Below are 24,375 nucleotides of genomic sequence, written 5' to 3'. Positions count from 1 at the left end.
CTCTGCTATATTGAACAGGAGATTTTTTTTTAATACAGCATAACTACTAATACCTTTAATAATAATAAGGAGGAGGAGGTGAGCTGTGTCCTCACTCTGTTCAGCCTGGGGGTGTATCAGCTCCACTGTATTTTTAGATAGTCTCAGTCTCACAGTCAGCTCCACACAGAGAGACACTGGGGCCACAGCTGGAGGGGCTGGAACATCTGTGTGGACTGGAGCTGCACAGGGACAGAGTCAGGGTCTGAGGGACTCTACTGGAAGAGCTGCTGTCCAAGGCTCTGTACAGAGGGGACAGTCACTGCTGGGCTTTTCAGATCTCTGCTCACAGCCACAGGACGGGCAGTTCGTATAGCTTGTCTCTGTATTCCTGTGCTAACTGAGTGACCTTTTTACCACCTTGAGGACTGCTGTCTGGAGATACAACAACCTCTTTGTGACTCACAGCTGGACACCAGTCACTGGACACTGCCTGATGCAGACAGGAAGACATACAGGACTGTATTCAGGACACCAGTCACTGGACACTGCCTGACACTTGCATGCAAATTTTATTTAGCTTTTGTATTGAACGTAATTGATTAACTTAATAATTATTTAAAGTTACATAACTTATCTAAATCGTCAGAGAGCTGTGACATTAATTTTTATCTGATTTCTTCCTGCCCCTGCAGCACCTGCAGCCCTGCTGTCTGTATCTGTGAGTTTCCACCAGTGAGACACAGAGCTGCTCCTGTCTCTCCTCTCCTCTGCGCTGCTGGGAGTGTCTTCAGGGAGAGGAAACAGTGATGTGTCTCTGATATATATGGAGAAGACTGAAAGGGCCCTGTGTGATTGGCCGTCCCGCCTGTGTGAGAGGTTCCTGCTGTCAGTCTGAAAAGGCAGTGCTGTGTGTGATTGGCGGGGCGGGGGGCTGTGTTGTTACTGGGGGTCTGGGGTGCGGAGCAGCAGCTCAGTTGCCCTGTGGGCTCAGGGGTGAAGACAGGGGTCTCAGCTGCGCTCTGTCCTGATGACAATGGAGAGCTGCCTGTCCATCTTCTCTCTCGCTGTCCTGGTGCTGCACAGCTCAGCCAGTAAGTGACCAGTCTTCTCCTGTCCAGACAGACAGACAACAACTGGAATTAAATTAATTAGATTTTTTATGTAAATAGAGCAATAAGTGGGTTGAACAATTTTTGAATTTTTATTTAACATTCAGCTTTGTGGGTATTCATAAAAAATATTATAACTGTATTTTATCTTGTTCTGTAAGTAAGGAAATATAATTAGTTGTGTCTAAATATAATTAGTTGCTTTTAATTTTTATTGGATTTTTAAAAAATATTCTTAAGATTTCTAAACATTATATAATAATAATGTCATAGATGGACAGAGCAGAAGCTGGCCATTATCACCCTCTATTGATAATTTGTGAAAACATGGAGTGTATAAAATCTTTAAAAAGTTATTTAACTTACTCGTTGCTGTAATAATAAACTTTATATATAAGTGATAATTTGAGTGATATGCTGTGACATGTGAAAAAGTCTTCATTTACTCGAAAACAAAAAAAGTGTGAGCAATAAAAAATGTTTCTAGAATAATATCATATTATACAGGATGATTCAGAAATACCCTGGTTTGTTTATTGTTTTATTGTGTTCAATTCTGACTCCTCAGTATTGTATTATTACAGACTGGTGCTTTAATAGAGATACACGTGTTTTTAAATAGTGAATTATTATTGAGACTGATATATTAATAGATGTATTAGTAGATATACAGTAAATATGTTATTACCACCTAAAGTGTTTATGCTAGAGAATTAAGACTGGAGTTTTAATGCTGCCATTATATCTTTGGTGTATTCAGACAGTCCAGGTTTCTATCGTTAAGCTGTGTGATATTCAGTTGCTGTGAAAACAAGTAGTCCCTCTAGGTGTTATAAGAATATGTGTTCCAATATGATAGGAAGTTAGGAATGTGAATTCTTCATATTAAAGACATACAATTACATTTTGAAAATGTAAAACATTTTCAGTCATAGGACAATTAGCTCTTGTATTTTTATATTTATGTGAAAATAAAATTTGTATAACCTGTAAGACCAGGTTTGCTTGTTTTCACATTGAAAAGCACAGGCTGATAAAAGTTACATTCATTATTGGTTTAAGCTATAAAATGAAAAATATTAACAAAATTGTGGAAATTCTTAGTATTGTAGGTGTATTATTATTAACTGGGGTCTCATCAGAAACTGAGGTGTAAAATTAATAATTTAACAACTACAAGACATTGTGGCATTACAGGAAGAATTAAAAAATGGTAGTTGTGTTTTGTGTTTATACAGGATTTGTCTATTATTTAACAGCTAAATAATTTAATTTGTGTTTTTAGGTTAGTTATCTAATGACAGTTTTTTTTGTAAATTGTGAAGTTTTAATAAGAATGCTTTATTGTTTTTGACTACATTCGGAATCTGAAATTATTATCAAATGCAATTATATAAGTATAAGTAATACAAATTAAATATTTAATTACATGTTATCATACAAATGTAATATTTAAAAATTAATTAGTAATCACAGGACTCAAGTTTAGATTTTTGAGCAGTTGCTCAGGACAACATCACAATAAATGTAACTGTGCCTATATGTTAAACCTGTTCAATTCAATTCAATTCAACTGTATTGTCATTAAACTTACACAGGTGCATAGTATAATTAAAAGTGTTTCTCATTAGTCACTCAGGTGCATTATATAAATAGGACAGAAGATAAGACAATAGACAGTAACACAATAGCAAAAACAGTAACATGTAATAACATAACATAAATAACATGTAATCAAGTAATCAAAACTGTGCAAAATTCCGCAAACAGAGAAAATATAACAGGACAAAAACAGTGCAAGGTAATTCTTGGAAAAGTGCAAAAATAGTATGGTTAAAAATAGTATGGTTAATTAATAAATATTAAATATTATTACGACCGGTACAGTTTTACTGGGCTGTCTGGTATTTTTTAAAAATGTCTGATGATCATGTGTTAAGTTTAGATGTTGGCAGGTAAAGGCTAGAAAATCTTTGTCAACAATTCACATACAGACAATGGGAATATACACCTCACACACATTTCAGCACAACATGTGAAGTACCTGTCAGCCTCTGACCACTGTTGTGACCACAGGTCCCAGTAACACAGAAACACTGGTCCCAGGACTTGGAAGCCACAGAGTTAGTACAGTGTCCAGTATAGTGACCACAGTCTCCTGGAACCCAGGACCAGCCATCTGAGGTTCTACAGTCATTACAGCCACTGCCCGCCGTAGTGACCACAGCATGCAGAAGCGCTTTTCTGTTTAATTTAAAACTCAGCTTTATGGATATTCCTTAAAATTATAATTGATTTTATTCTGGTGCTATAAATAAGGAAAAATAATAAACAATTTGCAGTATTAACAAGAATTTCACCTCTACAATTAATCATAATATTAATTCAGCTTATATGTTTTTTAAATTATTTTCTATTAATGCTGTATTAATAGTTTTATATGCAGTTATACACTATTACACACAACACAGACTTAAAATGTTTTTTAAGCACTAACATATAATTATTATAACTATTAATATTGTAGATATTTAGCAACCTTATCAAAAATGTTGTACAACTTGACAATCCCTTATCTATTACCATAATAATAAAATACAAAATTTTGGTTGTAATTTGGGTCATGTGCTAGGACTTGTGGAAATTTTCCCGTTTGCAAACAAAATGGAATATAAATGTTTTAACAATAATACAACGTCTTCAAAATATTTACCAGGGGTTGTTTATTTCATTGTGCTCAATTCTGCCCTCTCTAACAGGTATAATAACAGACTAGTGTATTAACGGAGATCAGTTGTTTTTAAACACTGTTGTATTGATCGGACTGATATTTTATTTTACACACTGATGAATTAATATGTGTTATTAAACACTGGAGTATTTTTAGACTATTATTGAGACTCCAGTATTATTACTATTGACACATTTTGTATTTACTGTATTATTAAAGTAACATTAATAATAATAACATTATAACATTATGGAAATGTTATTAAAAAATAGAGTATTTTGAGAGAAGGTGACAATTTTAGTGCAAAGAACTATTACAGACAGGTGATCAGAGATAAAAGTATATTTAAGGCACGTTTCCGATTAACAAATAATATTAGTAACTCGGGCCCTATTGCAGGTGAATGTGCTAATACAAATAAGAGTACTGAAGGTAAATGTATTAAAATATTTTTGATCCATGGTTATTTTTGAGAATGATTACAGTAGTTTTAGATACTATGGTAATTATATTACAGAAGGATCTAACATTGTAACATGATTGAGGACAAGACATATAGTTGTGTTTATTTGTTATAACAGTCACATTCAGGTGGTAGGTATTTGTATTGCAGTGTGTTGTAGTTTTCTGACCTGAATCCATACTGGGTACTTTTAGACAACAGTGTCCAGTTTCAGTAACAACACAGGAGTCCTGAGGCAAATCTTGTAGTTTTTTCAACCTTAAACAAAAGTTTGGGATCTGTTCAGACTGGAGTCTATTATGTTGGAAGAAATGCGTATTTGACCCGGAAGTCCTTCATTTTGAAAAGATAAAGGTTTAATTCTTGTTCCATGTTTATTCTGCATTTGTCTGATACTTCACAGCTAAATGAATTGTTGTTTGTAAGTCTTAGATAACTAATGATAGGGATCATTTTTCTTACATCATGGAATTTTAAAAAAGAATGATTAATAAAAATAACCTGTGCACTGTGCTTTTAGAATATATTATTAAATGCAACTATAATTCAATCTGTGAATTATGGATTAAGATCTTGAAAGGTAAAAGCTAAAACACATTGTTCACATATATATATCATGTTATCATAGTAAAAATCATATATGAATAAAAAGTACTATTACAATGAATTGTAGTATATGATAGAAAAAAAATATTTCACACTCCAAACTCAAGGTGATTGAATATTTAATCAAAAAGAACAAATCTAGTTAATGTAAATGTGCCCTGGAAAAATAAGTATACACACTTCACGTACAGTCTGGGCTGGGACTGACTTGCGTCAGCAGCAACATTCCCTCGAGCGCTCACCCTGTCATTCAGACTGGACATTCATTCAGACATTCACCCTGTCATTCAGACTGGGTCAGGACGTCTTTCAATTAAACCTTCAGTCTTTCATTCAGGCTCCCAGTCACACTAATCACCTCTTTATTTGAAACTGTTCAGAACACCGAATCTCCATCATTAGAGCTAAACCTTGTGAACCTAGCGATCGCATTCCTCTCATAGTCAAGTTTATCACTTGGTTATTTTAATTTCTCACTCTTCGATCCTGAAATATTTTCTCTGTTTTAATTCTTTCCTTTTCCTCGCTGACTCTCAAGCCTTTCTTTTCTTTATTTCAGCTGGGAGACGGGTGTCCCTCTTTATTGTTTCTTTCTGCTCACCTTTTTCATTCAGCCCAGCAGCCTGCATTCGATCTGATATTCCCTGATCATTCAACCTCTGAAAGAGCTCAAAGTCCATCGCCTGGGTTTCAATTATATCTCCAGCTGCAGATTTTCCAACTTTCTGCAGCATTACACTTCACATATTTCAGCACAAGTTGTGAAGCATCCATCTGTTAAGAAAATAAGATTCTGTTTTGGATTTTATAACTTATTTTCAAAGTAGACTGTTGAAAAGACTTATTAGTGTTTAAATCTCTTACTTGATACAGACATGCGGTCAGTGCCCACTGCTAAGTACATGTGGGGCCTGAGACCCAGATACACCAGATACACAAAACCTGGTTTCAGTCATTCAGCCTTCTGACACCACAGCCACTGTCCATTGAACTGACCACAGCTTCCAGAAACACAGGAGCACAGTCATTACAGCCACTGTCCATTGTACTGACCACAGCTTCCAGAAACACAGGAGCACAGTCATTGCAGCCACTGTCCACTGTACTGACCACAGCTCCTAGAAACATAGGAACACAGTCATTACAGCCACTGACCACTGTACTGACCACAGCTTCTAGAAACACAGGAACACACTCATTACAGCCACTGTCCACTGTCCTGACCACAGCGCCTAGAAACACAGGAACACACTCATTACAGCCACTGTCCACTGTCCTGACCACAGCTTCCAGAAACACAGGAGCACAGTCATTACAGCCACTGTCCACTGTACTGACCACAGCTTCTAGAAACACAGGAACACAGTCATTACAGCCACTGACCACTGTCCTGACCACAGCTCCCAGAAACACAGGGACACACTCATTACAGGCACTGTCCACTGTACTGACCACAGCTTCCAGAAACACAGGAGCACAGTCATTACAGCCACTGTCCATTGTACTGACCACAGCTTCCAGAAACACAGGAGCACAGTCATTACAGCCACTGTCCATTGTACTGACCACAGCTTCCAGAAACACAGGAGCACAGTCATTACAGCCACTGTCCATTGTACTGACCACAGCTCCTAGAAACACAGGAACACGCTCATTACAGCCACTGTCCATTGTACTGACCACAGCTTCCAGAAACACAGGAGGGCAGTCATTACAGCCATTGTCCACTCTACTGACCACAGCTTCCAGAAACCCAGAACGCCGTCATTACAGCCACTGTCCATTATACTGACCACAGCTTCCAGAAACCCAGGAACATCATCATTACAACCACTGTTCACTGTACTAAACACAGCTTCTAGAAACACAGGAAGACCATCATTACAGCCACTGACCACTATACAGACCACATTTTCTAGAAACACAGGAACACAGTCATTACAACCACTGTCCACTCTACTGACCACAGCTTCTAGAAACTGAGGAACACCGTCATTACAGCCACTGTCCACTGTACTAACCACAGCTTTTAGAAACACATGAGCACAGTCTTTACAGCCACTGTCCACTGTAGTAACCACAGCAGAACAGCCCTCTGCAGTCACACAGTGATATGGACAGAGAGATATATAACAGGATCTGGACACAGGTGTGTGGAGGGAGAGGTAAGATGGCTGCTGGTGGACTTCCTGTCACTCCACTGTCTCTTGTTCCCCATGGGAGGGACTAGCAATCCAATCAAACAGGTAAAACAAAATAAAAATTCCAGATGTGCTTCTAAAATGTCTTAGTATAAAAATATCCTGTAGACATGGTGATAAGTGTTGTTTCTCTCTCTCTGCAGGCAGTGCTGATGTGAGGCTGGTGAATGGTGCCAGTCCCTGTGAGGGGGCAGTGGAGGTGTATCATGGTGGAGAGTGGGGGACAGTAATTCACTATGGTTGGGATCTCAATGATGCTACAGTGGTGTGCAGACAGCTGGGCTGTGGATCTGCTGTTTCAGCACCAGGAGGAGCTCACTTTGGACCAGGGGCTGGATCAGTCCTGCTGGGTTGGGTTTCCTGCAGGGGATCAGAGGCTGCGCTGAGGGACTGTCGAAAAAATAAATTGAATTATCAGTATCATGACTATGATGCTGGAGTAAGGTGTTCAGGTAAGAGACACAGATTTGTCTCCAGCACAGAGGACAATGAAAACTCCTCCACTGATCTAGAGTCCATCATCATGATCCATTTAATTAAAATTAAATGAATTAAAATCTAGTATTCATAATATGATGATAATAATAATTAAAAACAATATACGTTATAAACATATTATATTAAATTTATATATTAATTTAAGTGTGTCTTGTTTCTGTGTTTCCTCTGTGTTTATGTAGCAGAACAACAGGAAGTGTCTTCCTGTAGCTCATCCTCTCTCTCCAGGCACTTCAGTGTTGTTCAGTGTTGTTCAGTTTAAACAGGCAGGCTGTGCTCAGTGAGTCTGTATCTACTTCACTGCGCCTTTACTGTTTTAGCACTGGTGAAGTGACAATCTACTGTGGTTCCACTGTGCTGTTGGGTGAAATGCCTTTTCATTTTCAGGTGTTTTAATGGTATTTTGGTGTCAGTGTCAGTGGATCTGGTCAGTTTCAGGTGTGTTTAAATGGTATGTTGGTGTCAGTGTCAGTGGATCTGGTCAGTTTCAGGTGTGTTTAAATAGTATGTTGGTGTCAGTGTCAGTGGATCTGGTCAGTTTCAGGTGTGTTTTAATGGTATGTTGGTGTCAGTGTCAGTGGATCTGGTCAGTCTCAAGTGTGTTTTAATGGTATGTTGGTGTCAGTGTCAGTGGATCTGGTCAGTTTCAGGTGTGTTTAAATGGTACGTTGGTGTCAGTGTCAGTGGATCTGGTCAGTCTCAGGTGTGTTTAAATGGTATGTTGGTGTCAGTGTCAGTGGATCTGGTCAGTCTCAAGTGTGTTTTAATGGTTTGTTGGTGTCAGTGTAAGTGGATCTGGTCAGTTTCAGGTGTGTTTAAATAGTATGTTGGTGTCAGTGTCAGTGGATCTGGTCAGTCTCAGGTGTGTTTTAATGGTATTTTGGTGTCAGTGTCAGTGGATCTGGTCAGTTTCAGGTGTGTTTTAATGGTATTTTGGTGTCAGTGTCAGTGGATCTGGTCAGTCTCAGGTGTGTTTTAATGGTATTTTGGTGTCAGTGTCAGTGGATCTGGTCAGTTTCAGGTGTGTTTTAATGGTATTTTGGTGTCAGTGTCAGTGGATCTGGTCAGTCTCAGGTGTGTTTAAATGGTATGTTGGGGTCAGTGTCAGTGGATCTGGTCAGTCTCAAGTGTGTTTTAATGGTTTGTTGGTGTCAGTGTAAGTGGATCTGGTCAGTTTCAGGTGTGTTTAAATAGTATGTTGGTGTCAGTGTCAGTGGATCTGGTCAGTCTCAAGTGTGTTTTAATGGTTTGTTGGTGTCAGTGTAAGTGGATCTGGTCAGTTTCAGGTGTGTTTAAATGGTATGTTGGCCCAGAATTTAAGAATTCAAGAAACCAATGCAGCTTTGGATATAAATAGAGAAGAAACAGTTCTGTTGGCTCATTTATGTAAATTAATGATTTCAGGTTTGATATTCCAGACTAGACCGCTAACATCTAAACTGCTCTGCCATATGTTGACTTCTTTAAGGCACTGGTGGTCATGTATTTTCTTGTGATGCACTGTAGCCTGTTACGATCCCTGCCTCCCGGCAACGGAGGAAGCAGAAGAAGGCTCCAGCAGTGCCAGACTGTGACAGTCCTGGTCTTGTCCAGAGTGTGTGTCAGTGCCCAGGTCAGACAGTCCTGCTCCAGCAGTGCCAGGCTGTGACAGTCCTGGTCTTGTCCAGAGTGTGTACCAGTGCCCAGGTCAGACAGTCCTGCCCCAGTAGTGCCAGGTTGTGACAGTCCTGTTCACAGTTTTTGTCAGGGGGCAGGTCAGGCAGTCCAGCTGCAACAGTAGCTGGACTGGGTGTGATAGGCTTGGTTTTCTATAACCTCTGCACCACTTTGGACGTGACGTCTAAAACAACTTTATTTTTTATATGTAAGTGTTCATTTCTGCTTTATATTGAAGGACATTGTTTAGTTCCCAGGTTTTCTTCAAGTTTATCAGGAAGCTTTGGGGTAGAATGTGTTCTTCATCTTGGTTCAGGGTCTCAGATATCTGCAGGTCAATTACTTGTGTTTCACAACCAAATTCCCACTTTGAAGCCCAGAGTTCTAGGATGTCAGCTCCTATGACACAGTGGGGTGTCATGAGGGTTTGGTCATTTTACTTATTTTTCATTGATCTCTCAGTGTTTCTGTGGAAGTGACTTGATGTGCAGTGAATGTGTGCCTGATAATTTACAGATTAATTTTTAGCTGAGCAATTTCCCAAAATTCCAAAACAGTGTATAGTTTTAGTATTCTTTAGAATTCCTCACAATTTTGTTCAAATAATGAATACTCACTCTCTATTCCTGCTCTCTCTTCCTATCTTTTCTTATATTCAAGCATATCGAGTGGTCAGGGACAGTGATCTCTGTTATTGTTCTGATATTCCAGCTCATTGAGGGGTCAGAAAGGTCAGGGACAGTGATCTCTGTTATTGTTCTGAAATTCCAGCTCATCGAGGGGTCAGAGTGGTTGGAGGCAGTGATCTCTGCTCTGGGAGACTGGAAGTGCAGCACGGAGAGACCTGGGGCTCAGTGTGTGACTCTGACTTTGACTGGCAGGATGCAGAAGTTGTCTGTCGAGAGCTGGACTGTGGGGTTCCCTCACAGGTGCTGAAGGGGGTTCATTTCGGGAAGGGGGAGGGACAGGTCTGGACAGAGGAGTTTCAGTGCCGGGGAAGTGAATCGCACCTGTTCTTCTGTCCAAAGTCCTCCACAAAGACACAGAGCTGCTCCCATGAGAACGATGTGGGACTGGAGTGTTTTGGTAAGAGGGGGATAATTCATTTCATTTTGTTTTTAATGGAGCTCAAAACTGAAGCTTAGAAGAGAAACAAATAAGTGTTGCTATAGCTCTGATTCAATACTGGGGATTGGTGTTTAACCATGAAAACTCAATACGATGATCTTCTGATCAACAGTAACTTAATTAAACCATAAATTACCAGCCTTGCTGATGAAGAAAGTATTTCAGATTGAATTGGATTGAACAGTAACACGTTAGTGAGATACTTATATGACAGTAATTTAAAGCTCAGTATTGTAAGTATACTTGAAGATGCCATTGAGGGTAATTGCTGGTTGTTATGTTGTGAAGCTGGGCCTCTGCTCTCTCCCCTGTCCTATCTGCAGGATACACAGGGTTCAGGCTGGTGAATGGCTCTGACTCCTGCTCTGGCCGAGTGGAGTTACAGTGGCTCTTCAGGGACTGGGGGACAGTGTGTGACCTGTACTGGGACCTGACAGACGCCAGTGTTCTCTGCCAGCAGCTGGGCTGTGGGGAGGCTGTAGCAGCACCAGGACAGGCCTGGTTTGGACAGGGCAGTGGACCAGTATGGGCTGATGTGTTTGAGTGCCGGGGCAATGAGAGCCATCTCTCACACTGTGCTGTCTCTACATGGGGGAGAGCAGTGTGCTCTCATGGACAGGACGCAGGAGTCATCTGCTCTGGTGAGAATTGGGTGTTTAAAACATAGTGACACCCTCTTTGCTTACACACAGCAGCACACTGTCTTCATGATTTATTGAATACCTGCTCTATTACACGCTGCCAGTTAAAATATATTCCTTAAAGCATGTGAGCGTATTTGAATCATATCATATATAACTCAAATATTAACTAAAGGGGTAATCATTTTCATTGTCATTTTTTTTCAGATGATTAGGTACAACAATTCACTGTGGACAAAAATCTGTTTTACATTTATATTGAGATCACTGTCCTAAAAATGAAATAAAAGTATTGGATCTCAATATCCCGTAATTAACACCTGAACTGTTTAATTAGTTTAATTAATGGAGCCCTATTTAACAGGAGGCTGAAAAAAAAGTGAGTCTCAGAAAGTCAATAATTACAGATGTTATGTACAGTTGAGCCCCACACACAGCTGACCCTGCACTGGTGAAACATCACTCCTATGGACAGAAATGAGCTCCTTTCTTCTGTTTTACAGACTCAAATATGACCAGAGATTCACCTGGAGCAGGTAAAGAGAGATTGAAGACTGTCTTAATCACATCAGTGCTGTTTTAATTCTAGTTTTATTTCTGGTGCTAAACTGCACCTCTCACACACGGTTCACAGTCTGTTTTCTCTCTCTCTGTTTGTTTCACAGGTTTCCCTTCTTCAGCTGTTCCCTTTTCCAAAACACCAGGTATGAATTAGCCGCTGTTCTGTATCTCCAGGGCTCTCAGTGTGTGTTGATGTCTCTGTTGCTCAGTGGAATCCCAGATCAGTCAGTGAGGCAACAGCTGTGTGTGTGCAGTTTTTTCTGTGTGTCACAAACACACTAGGGTCTTTGGGATCTACAGCAAACGCATCTATCTGAATACTGCAATTTGTCACCGGTGGAGCTATTGTCTCTGTGCCCAGCAGTGGGTCAGAAAAGTAACTTATCTGGTATACTGCTTATGAACAATCTGTTACAATAAGTATATAGTAAATTAATCAAAAGTCAAGAAACATTGTACTTGAACTGTATCTGCTGTGCCTAGTGGGCCAAGATAATCTTCAACTTGTAACAGCAGGTCATGGTGATCTCTTAGTACTGCACTGACCTCTGACCCCTAACCTCTAATTCTCTGCTCCTAGATCAGCTGTCCCTCAGGCTGGTTGGTGCAGGAGGTGACTGTGCTGGGAGGCTGGAGGTTTATCACAATGGCTCCTGGGGGACAGTCTGTGATGACTCCTGGGACCTGGCAGACTCTCAGGTGGTGTGCAGGCAGCTCCAGTGTGGGATGGCCCTCAGTGCCCCAGTGCCGGCCTCCTTCAGCCAGGGAACTGGACCCATCTGGCTGGACGAGGTGGGCTGTCTGGGGAATGAGTCGTCCCTGGGGGAGTGTCCCTCAGCATGGTGGGGACAGCATGACTGTGGACACAAGGAGGATGTGAGAATCCTGTGTTCAGGTAGGGGAGATCATTAAAATTACAATGATTCATATTCTTTAATCCCACATTGTGGATAAGGCTTTCATTTAGAGTGCCTAGATGTGCTTAAATACATCTTGTTGAGGAAAAGACTGAGCTGGATGCAGAATTAATTTTAAAATAAATATTTATATTGATGAGTTCAGGTGGGTAGCTGCGTCAGCATGCGTAGACTGCAAAGGAACAAGTAATAGGTTTATTCCATGCTGAAAAAAAGAAGAGAGAAAACACAACGTTTCGGCCGTGGAGCCTTCTTCAGGTGTTTATATTGATGATACAGCTGGGAATGCACATATTCACATCCCAGCGAAAATAAATAAAGAGAGAAAGAAACTCTGGCACTCAAGATAAATTCCCCTCCACTAGTGAATGGAGATATTCATCTCAGTCCTCCAGTAAACTCTAGGGTCCAAACTTTAAACTTCTCACATCAATAAGACCTGTTGTCTGTTTGGGTGTATTTGTCTTGACCATTATATTTCATGATTTTCTGCCTCAAATGTTTCATTTTGATTTGTTCCAAGAATCGTCCTGTCAGATCCTGATGAACCACTTGGTGTTAATGTCACCCTGAGCCACGTTTTCTCCACTCACAGCGCTGCACCGCTCACCTTGAACCACGCGTTCTACTTTCATGTCTCAATCTCTTAGTTGTGCTCCTGCTGAATAGCCAAGCTGATCAGAATGACGTTTTGGATCAGAACCTGATCATGTAATGGGATTTTAAAGCTCTGTGTGATGCACTGTCCAGGTTCTGAATGAACAGAACCACACACTCCTGTCACCTTCATGTCAGCTGTGTTATTGTACAGCTGTCCTTGTTTCATTACGTGAGTCAGTTATAACTGGATTAGTACAGGAAATGAGACTGGTTGCTGTTCACATTGTTTGCTGGTTGTTTAGTACCAGTTCAGATTGAAACGTTGGGCTGTCTTGTCAGGGTTTGTTTCCTTTGACTTTCCCTGCTGTCTTGGCAGATCACACTCTCCTGAGACTGTCTGCAGGCTGTTCAGGACAGGCAGAGGTTTACTACAATGGCACCTGGGGCAGCATCTGTGCCAACAGCATGACAGACACTACAGCTGCACTGGTCTGTAAACAGCTGGGCTGTGGAGACAAGGGCACCGTCAGAGAGACAAACTCCAGGCTGAGCCCTGATCCCAGATGGCTGGACTTTGTCTCCTGCCGCAAACACGACTCCACCCTGTGGCAGTGTCCCTCCTCCCCCTGGGGTCAGAATGACTGCACAGACCGAGAAGTGGCTTATATCACCTGCTCAGGTACAGAGGGAAGAGTAATGCTCTGTAAATTAGTGTTTTGCCATATTTAGAACAGACAAAATCTTTAAACTGAATTCTTAGTAATTTATATCCAAACATGTATAAAATTAAATAATTATTATTAATCTTTGAAGGTCCTAGAAAAGAAGCTGACAGAAGCACTCCAGCCCCTCAGGAAGAGCAGCCTCAGCTGTACTGCCCAGGTGAGTTCAGTGTGTAAAACAATCAGAGACACTGCAGCCCTGAGCTGAGGAACAGTAACCATACAGCTCTCTTCTAGAGCCACTCAGTACCTCACTGATCTCTACTACAGTCACTGAGCTGAAGACACTCAGTAAGCTCTCTGCTCTCGTCTACAGTCACAGATCTAATGACACTCAGTAACCTCACTGCTCTCTTCTACAGTCACAGATCTGATGACACTCGGTAAACTTTCTGTTGACTTTCAGTCCCACTGGCTCTGCGCCTGGCAGGAGACACTAACTGCTCAGGCAGGGTGGAGCTGCGGTACGAGGGCTCCTGGGGGACAGTCTGTGACGACTCCTGGGACCTGCAGGATGCCCAGGTGGTCTGCAGACAGCTGGGCTGTGGGGACGCAGTGAGTGCAGCAATAGAGGCCTCATTCGGACCAGGGATTGGCACCATCTGGCTGGACGAGGTGAACTGCACAGGCAGTGAACTTCACCTGTGGGACTGCTGTCACTCTGGACTGAATCAGAGCGATTGTCGACACAAGGAGGATGCAGGGGTAACCTGTACAGGTGAGGAGAGTCTTAGAACTGTAGATGAACAAGGTAGCAGATCAATGGAGAAGTTAGACTGATGTTACCCATACTCTATCACTGCTTAATATCTAACTGAACCAACTAAGATCATCAGTCACAAGATTGGGATGTTTTGTAGCCCTGTGTATGTGAACAACACTAGGCTTTAATTCTGAGCAAGACACCATTCATCCAGCAATCCTAGATTTGACCTCAAGGAACAAATGTAAAGATTTTCTTTTTAAGACCACTGTGGATTCAACCTGCTGTAAAACCAAAGGCAAAATAATGACAGTTCTCCTATCTCTTTTACAGGTTTGTCAGAGACAACAGCCAGTCCAGCAACAGCTACAGGTGAACAGAAATCTTCCTTGTCATTGATAACTCCTGTCTTTCTGTCTCTTCAGATTCCCAGTGTAGCTGTAGTGTCTCCTCTCCTCCTTAAGTGTGAAGATCAGTGTCTCTTCAGATTCCCAGTGTTGTTGTAGTGTCTCCTCTCCTCTCTCAGAGTGAAGATCAGTGTTTTCAGATTTCCAGTGTAGATCTTGTGCTAGTGTCCTCTCTTTCCTCACTGATTTAATGACAGTCCTGATGGGTTAGATTGGGAATCCTTAACTGTTCTTCATTGATCTTGGGTTCACCCTGAAGCCATGAGAGCCACATATCGGAACAGGAGGAGAACAGGACATGTGTCGAAGTGTATATGAGCCCAAGAGCACCTCTCCTGATCCCTGTTCATCCATTGTCTCCCCCTCTCTCAGGCAGAACCAGGACAACACCCCAGACACAGCCACTGGGAGGCCTGTCTGCCTCGCCCCTGGTCCTCCTGCTGCTGGGGGCTCTGCTCTTCGTGGTGCTGGCCCTGTTAGTGGGGCAGCTGATCCAGAACAGGAATCTGAGGAAAGGTAGGGAGGGAACTCTCCATCCACATAGTGACCTCTAGTGGTCAGTTCTGTCACTCACATGGAACTTATATTTACATAATTACCTTGAGGAATAAACCTGCTTTAAAATCACAATTGCCTGAGGTAAAACCTGTCTAATTTAAAGGTGTGCTGGATGTGAGCAATTTTAATAGTGTAGAGAAATCCATTTGAAGTTTAAGAAAGATTATTTGAAAAAGATTAGCAACAATTACAGGTGGAGATATCAGGAAATTTGCAAATCCAGAATCATAACATTTGTGTGCTCAAATGTCCAAAATAGGTTTAGGAGTGACATTTTTTATCTTGTACTCCTCTCCCTGCATGTTAACCCTGAGTGTCTGTTTCCTCACACAGCCCTATCTAAAGGAGCACTCGCCCCCTATCATGATGCCGTCTACGAGGAAATAGAGTACAAACTGGCCAGAGAGGGAACCTACAGCGCCCCCAGGAGAGGTGAGTGGAGACGGTCTTCAGGTGTGATTAGTCTCCACCCTCTAAGGAAAATCTGAGGACTTACACTTGTAGAAAATCTCACTCAACTGGTTTCTGACAAAAAGGGTATTTTTTAGTTTTAAACCTGTAGGGTTTTTTCTCAACTGGTGTCAAACTAAGTGAAGAAAATCAACACAGCACGATTCTGGATCTGCCTTATAAACACAAACTCACACACTGGCTTCTCTTCCAGTAGAGGACAGTGAGGCTGCTGTCTGACTGCAGGTAATACTGATCTGTCCTCCTGTTCACAGGGAGATTCCTCTCTGACGAGCTACCCTCTGGATACGATGATGTGGAGGACAGTGAGGGAGACCCAGTACCAGGTGAGGGGAGGTTAAGTAAGGGGGCTCAGTGTGGGAGTGAGGAGGTCTTCAGTTCAGTACTCACTCTCACCTCAAACCACGCTGACATTTAGAGAACTTATGTAGAAAATCCTGAATTATATAAATATAACCACACGTGTTTGATACTTTATAAAGTCTGTTTTTCAGTGTTGCCTCACACTAGCATTATCTCAGCAAATCATAGATGCTGAGCAAAACTAGACCTGGTCAATACTGGGGTGGTAAACAGGGTGCTGCTCTCATTGGTTTTGATAGAAAAGGAGACTGCGGAACAGCATGCTGCCTTTCAGATCAGATAAATCAGCGACCCTAGAGTTTTGGCTTAACTATACACCACAAAACATTTAAAATCACACTTTCCAATTACTTTGCAGCTCTATGGTCAAAGTAAGTCTGAGTCCTGAAGTGTAAATTCTCTGTCTCTCTGTGTGGTTCAGGAGACTCGATAACCTCTCTGAAAGAAGAGATCCCAGAGTACTATGATGATGCTGTACCTCAGAGTCCAGATGCCTTGTCAGGTGGGTTATTTCAGTCCAATCACATGGGGAAACTCTGCACCAATCCCACAGAGTCTGAATCTCTCTACTCTTTCTTGGATCTAAGCCTCTGAATATGGAGTCTGTACTATTCTGTACCAGTTACATGAATCTGACTCTCTCTCTGTGATCTCAGCCCTGCACACTCAGTCTGGGTCACTTCTGCCAGTGTCCGGCTCCTCTTCAGTATCTCATAGGGTTCACATCACCACCCTCACTGTACAAATACAGCCAAACTTTCTCTGCCCTGTTTTCCTTCAACATCTTATTTGAAAATCTAGGAATTGTTTTACATTTATTACAGTTGTGAATAGGACTGGAAATCAGGTTCCCCCTGATCTCCTGTACTTAGAGCCTGGAGTTTTAGATCCTGTGTGATGTTCAGTTAATCAGTGTGTTCTGATGAGCTCCAGCAGTCCTGTGCTCTAGATAACTCAGTGTGCTGATGTGTGACAGTGATGCTGTGCTCTGTGTGCTTTAGGAAAGCTGATGTTCTCTGTGAAAGAAGAGGCCCCTGAGTACTATGATGATGCCATCACTGTGCCCCAGAGTCCAGACACTGTGTCAGGTGAGTTATTATAAATAAGACTAAGGAGTACCCCCTGTACCAGCCCACAGTAGCCTTTGTCATTAGAAATTAGTCTCAACCTAATTTCATATCTTCAAATAAACACTACCTAGAAGAGAAGAGGTCTCTGACAGGCCAGTCTGTGTCAGAATGACAGAGCCATTACTGACCTGCTCTTCTGTTCACAGGGAGACTCCTCTCTGATGAGACACCCTCTGGGTACAGTGATGTGTTCAGCAGTGAGGAAGACCCCACTTCAGGTAAAAGGGGCTACAGCCAGGGGGCTCGGTGTGGGTTAGGTAGTTCAGGGATGGGAAAGATAACCTCCAGTAATCCATCTCTGTTGCACTGTCATCCAAGACAAAGGGGAATCAGGCATTTTGAAGTAGCGGTAGCTTCACTCTATCATGTCCTACAAGGATCAATAACAGCCAATAAAGACTGAGTGACCTGAATTGTACAAAGTTAGATCACAAAGATCACAGTGTCACTGAAACCCACCTACTGACACACCTAGCCAATCAGATTTAAATTGATTTAAATTGATCAGCAGCTGATTAATGATGAGTGAATGAGGTCTGGGCAGAACAAAGCTTTAGATTCCCGAAGACCAGGAATTCTGTTCTCTGACTGCAGAGAGAATTACTAGGCTCAGAAATTACTAGGTCTTCCTCACTGTGGTTTTAGAGCATTGATACTTCATAAGTATAAGTGAATTCTACACTGAATCATCAATTCTTCCAAAAAGATACAATTTAATTTAAAAAACCTATTAAACGCTTTTTGAGTACAATATTGTTACATCTATTCTGTATACTATAACTGTTAGTCCACTAATAGCCATTGATATCAAAGCAGAGTACTTCTCAGATACAGTATGTTCTATTATGCTTATTGTTTGTTATGCAAATTATGATTATATCAATAAATTGTATTTTGTCTGGTTAGAATACATGTGTGAGACTATAGATTATTATGTTTGATTAGTTTCTAAAAGTCTACAAGTACTCTCAAAATATACTGCTATAATTTCTTATTGTTACAGAAAATTAAAATCCCCATTCACTACACTATTGTGACTATGTAAGTGTTTTAAAAAATCTAGGTACACCTGGGTAATGTCATCAATTCCAATTCCAATTACAGTACATGGCTAGTGGCTGCAAAGCAAGGCGATGTTTGCTGAGATGCTGAGGTGTGAGATTCAGAGATCAAAGCAACCATAAAGTTCTGGGTAAATGATTGTCAATCAACTGTCCAGGAATGGTAGAAGGCGAGAGCTACTTCTTGCTTCTACTACTTGTCCAGATCAACTGGAAAGACCAGACTGGAGTTTAGTCTTTGACCCTCATAAAGAGAGCTTGCCTTTCTGTTGTTTTTAGAAACTTTTATTTCTTCTTTAGAGAATCCCTTAGTTAAAGAGTGCCTCTCCTGGCTAGTGGGAGCATCTTTAGAACAGGGAGATAGGCTCCCATTCATTTTGTAACAATTGGGTTCACAAAGAGAGATTTAACTGTAGGTTGTAATCTTAGGTTTAGAAGGTTTGGTTTCTCTTTCTTTCATAAAGGTGTTCTGTAAAAGCTGAATACTTGGTAGCAGTTTGAGGATTTTCTGGGTGGTTAGGATGTAGGTGTCTAAAACACCTTGTTAGCAAATTTGTAATTGTGTGCTGTATATTTATGTTGTGTGTAATTTCGTGTGTGTAGTGTTGTTAATAACAAATATTTAATTAACAAATCTCTTATGTGCCTTTAACTATACCAAATGCTTGGGTATATTCTTGGCAAAATCTTTAAAAGTAGGGGGTTATGATTAATTTATTTTTTAATTTATCTACTCAGTCATTTTTGTTATTCACAATTTTCATAATCCTAATATGTAACAATATTATTTCAATAACTGGCTCATTTGACAAATCATGAGTCTGTCTCTCTGTCAGGTGTCCTCCAGCCTGGCCCTGGAGTGGACAGGGTCCTGCCCACACTGCCCTCTGAAGAAGGAGCCCCTGCCCCTGCTAGGACTGACTACGATGATGTTGGGGACGAGTCTCAGGGAGAGGATGGGCGCTGTGAGACTGACAGAGCTGTCTGGGAGAACCTCCTCCAGCAGGTCTAGACACAGAAGAGCTTCACCAACAGAGTCACACAGTCTTACAACAGTTCTGAGCACTGAGACTGTCTGTGACCTGAGTCCACTTCACTCCACTGCTTCCACACTGACACTGTCTGTCACCTGAGAGCTCTGACAAGTGAGTCACTGTCCTCATTGACTTTGTCTACAGGACCTGCAGTTTGTGTTTTAAAACAGGGAGACCTTAAAGTTCCCTATTCCATTCAGTCTTTTTTTCTTGTACAATATGATATGTTTCTGAAATAAAACTATTAATTGATATAGAATTCTGAATGTAAGATTTCTGATGTGCAGAAATGTATAGACATTTTCTTAACGTTTCCTTTTTAAAAATAAACTTTTTAAAACCATTTTGTCATTCATTTGTAATTTCTTAATTTTGTACAATTAAAGACTTTTAATTAAATATATAAGGAACCTTTGGCCACTCACAATGATAAAATCAACCCCAGAAGGAGAGAATGCCTAAATGTTTGTGATCAATTCATAAGTATGATTTAATCCACACAAGGAACAAAAGGCACTGTCGACAGAACCAGATACAACACAACCAAAGAGACAACCTGGCTGTTATTTACATTCCCTTCAAATCAAAAGGTTAAGATAGATAGATACTTTATTGATCCAATGAGAAGAAATTGCATCTATCTATCTAAGACTCCTTGTCCTGCCTTCAGGAGCTGCTCAATTTAAAACGCAGCATCCCACAGCACTAGAGACACCCCAATATTCACTTTATACTGCACCTCAAACCATAGGTATTTTATAGCACCCAGATTGACCAGTACAGAGCACTAGATACAGTAAAACATCTTCATATTTGAAAGAAATGTGAGTGTTTTGCACATTTCAAGCTACAACAAGTAAACATTTGAGTACCTAAGTCAATATACCTGGAATGATCAATAATGACCAACATCGGCAACTTCCAAGAAAATCATTTTCACTCATTGAATTTGATCTTCATACTCACCTTGCATTCTCAGCTATAATACTTCAAAATTACACTGCAGATTTGGTGGAAAACTTCACAAATCTGTACAATTGTATTTTAATATCTTGGTATATGTACCTTCATTTTAATATACATGTAAGCATAAATGCTGTTCAGTATATTGTACTTTTGTTGTACTTTTTAAAACATTTTACCTGAAGATGCAAGGACTGTTATATCTTGTGAAACATGCAAGACATCTGTAAAAGAAGGTGACATTTTAATAAAATTGGTGATTAAAAGAAAACCACAACTTGTATGATATTATCCCTCGATATGGAAGATCAATTGAAGGATTTGAAGAAACTATCAAAGAAACAACAGCGATACCAGATGATTTGGGTTTTGAACCAATGATTACACCTCAATAATCAATTCGTCCTCAAAAAAAGAAGAGACAGGCATGTTTTGAGCCTCATAATGATCCTCTTCTGGATCCACAAGAAACGTGTTTTGGATGTACTTATAACTTCCATCGAAGAGAGATCTCATCAGTTGCATGCAATTGAAACTTTTGACTTTTTGGATGGTATTGAAAATATTTGTTTTAAATAAAATAAACAATTTTCCAACGAAGATCTCACGAAGGATTGCCAGGATCTATTCTTAGCGTTTGGTAGTGATAACACTGCTGATATTGATGGAGTAGAAACGTACGAGTGGAGTAGAAACGTACGATGCGTTGACAGGATTTCTGAAGCGAGAAGTCCTAGAATGCCGCCTATAAATGAGCTAGGATTCATACCAAGAAATACTTTTTGTTTTCCACCCAGAAGGCTGCTATTGCATTACACATCTTGTGAACATTACCAGTTTTGGTAGCTTCTAGGCGCGATTTTCCAAAACCGAAACTAATAACAAAATTATTTAAGATGCACAATGTCCAAAAATTGTAAATCGAGACTTGTATTACTACAGAAGAAAATATTTAACTGAAATATTAATAAGACTATGTAAGTATAAAAAGTAGAACAATTCAATTTATATAACTTATTTTTTATTCTTATTAGAAATGGGCTCACACACCGGAAGACACTAACGTTTATCTTCGTTAGAGTGTGTGAATAACAGTTTAACCCAAAATGTTTGTAATTGTGATTTTGTTAAAATGCAATAAATCGTCTATCAGCAGTAAGAAATTATTAAGAAAGTAAGAAATTGTTTTATTTCACAAACGGTAAGACGTGAAGAGAGTTTACAGTTCGTATCCTTCGCTTTGTCTTAACTTAAGCGTTCAGGATCCAAGCCCGTGTGTGGATGGTTGTGTTTCTTGAATCTCTTGTAATCATCAAAAGTCGTTGTTTAGTCCTTCAGTACTTTCTCGAGTTGTACCATGGATATTTTAAACGATTAATACTATTCATGCTCTTTTGCCTTTTCCTTCACATATGGAAAAAGTTCAAAGTGTCCTTATGGCTGTGCTCCACATCTACACGACAGCACCTGTAACAGTACAGGACACGCAGTGAGGAATTCGCGCAGCTTTCAGTTTAGTGCGGAGTCCAGAGGGAGGACTCACTCGCTGAATGATTTCTCAAGAAATCCCGGGTGAGATTTAACAGGTGATTTCTTCAACAGCCACGACAAGTGTGGAGACGTTCTCTGGATTTCCTGAATATGACGTTAAATTAGTTCAAATCATTTGGTAGTTAACAGAACTAAATGCTTTGGAGGTACATTTAAAACAGCAGAGCAACACTGTAGCACTTTGTGTGTGACTGAACTTAATTGTGTAAACCTGGCTCTCTATGAACACCGACAAAGAGTTCTCACTCAACAGAAGATTGCGATGTGAGCACAATAATGTAAAGGGATAAATGCCAGGGATTGAACCCGGGACCTCATACATGCAAAGCATGCACTCTACCACTGAGCTACATCCCCACTGGTGTGTGCTCAGGGAGAATGCCTGCAATTTCCCACTTTCGTGTTTCCTCTACTACAGAGTAAATTCATGGGAATGAAGAAATAAGGAAGGAAAAATAATCGCATTGAAGCTTCCAGAGACTGGGCAAAAACGAATCAGTTATTTTTATATCCAGTCACACGGGCGACAGTGGTTAATTCCTCGACGGGGAAGTGCTTTTTTACCTCCTTACTCTGCTGTCTTTTAATTCTGTTTTCTTTGAAAGCTTTTTGCATCTTTTAAGTGCTCTCGGTTAAACTATGCATAGAACAACAGCAGTACTGATGATTTTCATGGACCGATGCACACTTCTTCTGTACAACTCCAGTGATAAAGCCCTGTCTGTAAATATTGTTGAAGAACGAAAAAGGGTGAAACAACGCTCCAACCACAGGAATGGTAACCAGAAGGATCGTGTTCTAATTTAATATGTCATTTTGAGATGCCTTGTCAACGCAGACAGGTGTTAGAGCTGAACAAATAATTTATAGTGGTGGTTGTAAACATGGAACATGTTGTTTCTATACCAGGAAGAAAGGAGCAGACTCTTAAACTCTTTAACTCTTAAGTTAAAAGAGACAAAAACGACACCTAATCACAGCTAACATTAATTAAAATGACATCACAACAGCGGAGCCTTGAGTGAATCAAATTCGTTTTCATTGAATGTCTGTGTCTTCATCACTTTGACCGGGGTAAAGTAAGCTTGATGTTCAAAAACGATTTTGGCACGCCTGTAGCGTTTTTATGAAACAATTGCTTTGTATATACAATTGCTCTGTGTATAAAGTACATTGTGAATGTTCTCACAGCCTTCAGTTTGTCTTTTTATTTCACGCACGAATATTCTTGTGTCCATATCACATATCATATAACACAGAACGCCTTCAAACCAAATGCATTTTAAAGACCACGACTTTGAAAATTTTCACAACCCCTCCATAAACATATCAGTGAGCTAATTATCCTTTTCTGACAGTCGGGGTTTTGATTGATGCGCAATTACGCACTATCTGGAACACTGGGGGACCGCTGTATACATACATACATTCACAACGCAGAAATACTGCTCAATAGAGTTTCATGCGAAAAACCCATATATGACCATAGGAAGCAGAACAGCAGTTTCCAATTACCCAGACTGTCAGCACGGGAATAAAGCTTTGTTTTATTTCTGAAACCCTTTCTTTATTTCCTGTTTTCATTCTGCAGGAAAATTCCTATTCTTTACTCAACAGCTTTTTAAAAACAGCACCCATGATGTGCAAATCATGATGTCCATGATTGTTTACACAGAAGACTGGCAGAGCTTTGGGTTGTGAATCTCTTTTTCTCATGGTTTTATTGAATGTGGCACCGTGCACTAGGATAGGGGGATGCTGTTCACAAGCCAATAGCATTTAAACCACAGCACCCACAATGCTGCAAGTAAGTGTTTTACACACTAAGCAGGTCCTCTGACCTTTCCCAGCCTTGCTTTGGGTTATGAAACCTCTTTCAGTTTTTGTTATGATTTTTTCAATACGGCACCTATTAGACACGCAATACACTGGGATAGGGAGGTCCTCTTCATGACTCAATAGCATTTGAAGCACAACATTCACAATGCTACAACCAAGTGTTTTACACAGCAGACAGCCCCCCTCACCTCATACAACCTTGCTTTGGGTTGTGAAAGTGTTCTTTATTTTTTTATGATTTTTTGAATATAACACTACAGGTAATATACTGGAATAGGGGGGTCTTCTTAATACATGGGGTACATGGGGATAGCGCCTTAAAAGGTGGCTTCTCAAAGCTCTTTACAGAATGACAACAACAATAAAAATACACAAGATAAAACACAATTACAATATATAGAGGAGACCATGGATGGTGGTACTAAGAAAAGCAGAGGGGTGAAGAATGGAACCAGTTCAGTAAAGGCTTTTCTAAAGAAG

General features: G+C 40.5%; 1 protein-coding gene and 1 non-coding gene across 2 annotated transcripts; one reads left to right on the top strand and one right to left on the bottom strand.

Annotated features, from left to right (window-relative positions):
• The first annotated feature begins 1,015 nt into the window (after window positions 1-1,015).
• On the top strand, window positions 1,016-19,520 carry LOC148669945 (scavenger receptor cysteine-rich type 1 protein M130-like). Its single transcript, XM_088631012.1, has 13 exons — window positions 1,016-1,073; window positions 7,236-7,308; window positions 9,974-10,332; window positions 10,698-11,026; window positions 12,162-12,471; window positions 14,222-14,533; window positions 15,298-15,441; window positions 15,817-15,915; window positions 16,209-16,280; window positions 16,739-16,819; window positions 17,319-17,405; window positions 17,594-17,693; window positions 19,424-19,520. The coding sequence occupies exons 1-13, from the start codon at window positions 1,016-1,018 to the stop codon at window positions 19,518-19,520; spliced, it is 2,121 nt and encodes a 706-aa protein (XP_088487138.1).
• Window positions 19,521-22,338: 2,818 nt separating this feature from the next.
• On the bottom strand, window positions 22,339-22,413 carry trnaa-ugc (transfer RNA alanine (anticodon UGC)). The gene has a single exon. It is a non-coding gene; the product is annotated as a tRNA-Ala (tRNA).
• Between the last annotated feature and the right edge of the window lie 1,962 nt (window positions 22,414-24,375).

Source organism: Lepisosteus platostomus, chromosome 5 (genome assembly GCF_059453375.1).
Source record: "Lepisosteus platostomus isolate fLepPlt1 chromosome 5, fLepPlt1.hap1, whole genome shotgun sequence".
Taxonomy (NCBI): Eukaryota; Metazoa; Chordata; class Actinopteri; order Semionotiformes; family Lepisosteidae; genus Lepisosteus; species Lepisosteus platostomus.
Note: the sequence above shows the minus strand (reverse complement) of the source record. Positions and strands in the feature narration are given on the sequence as shown.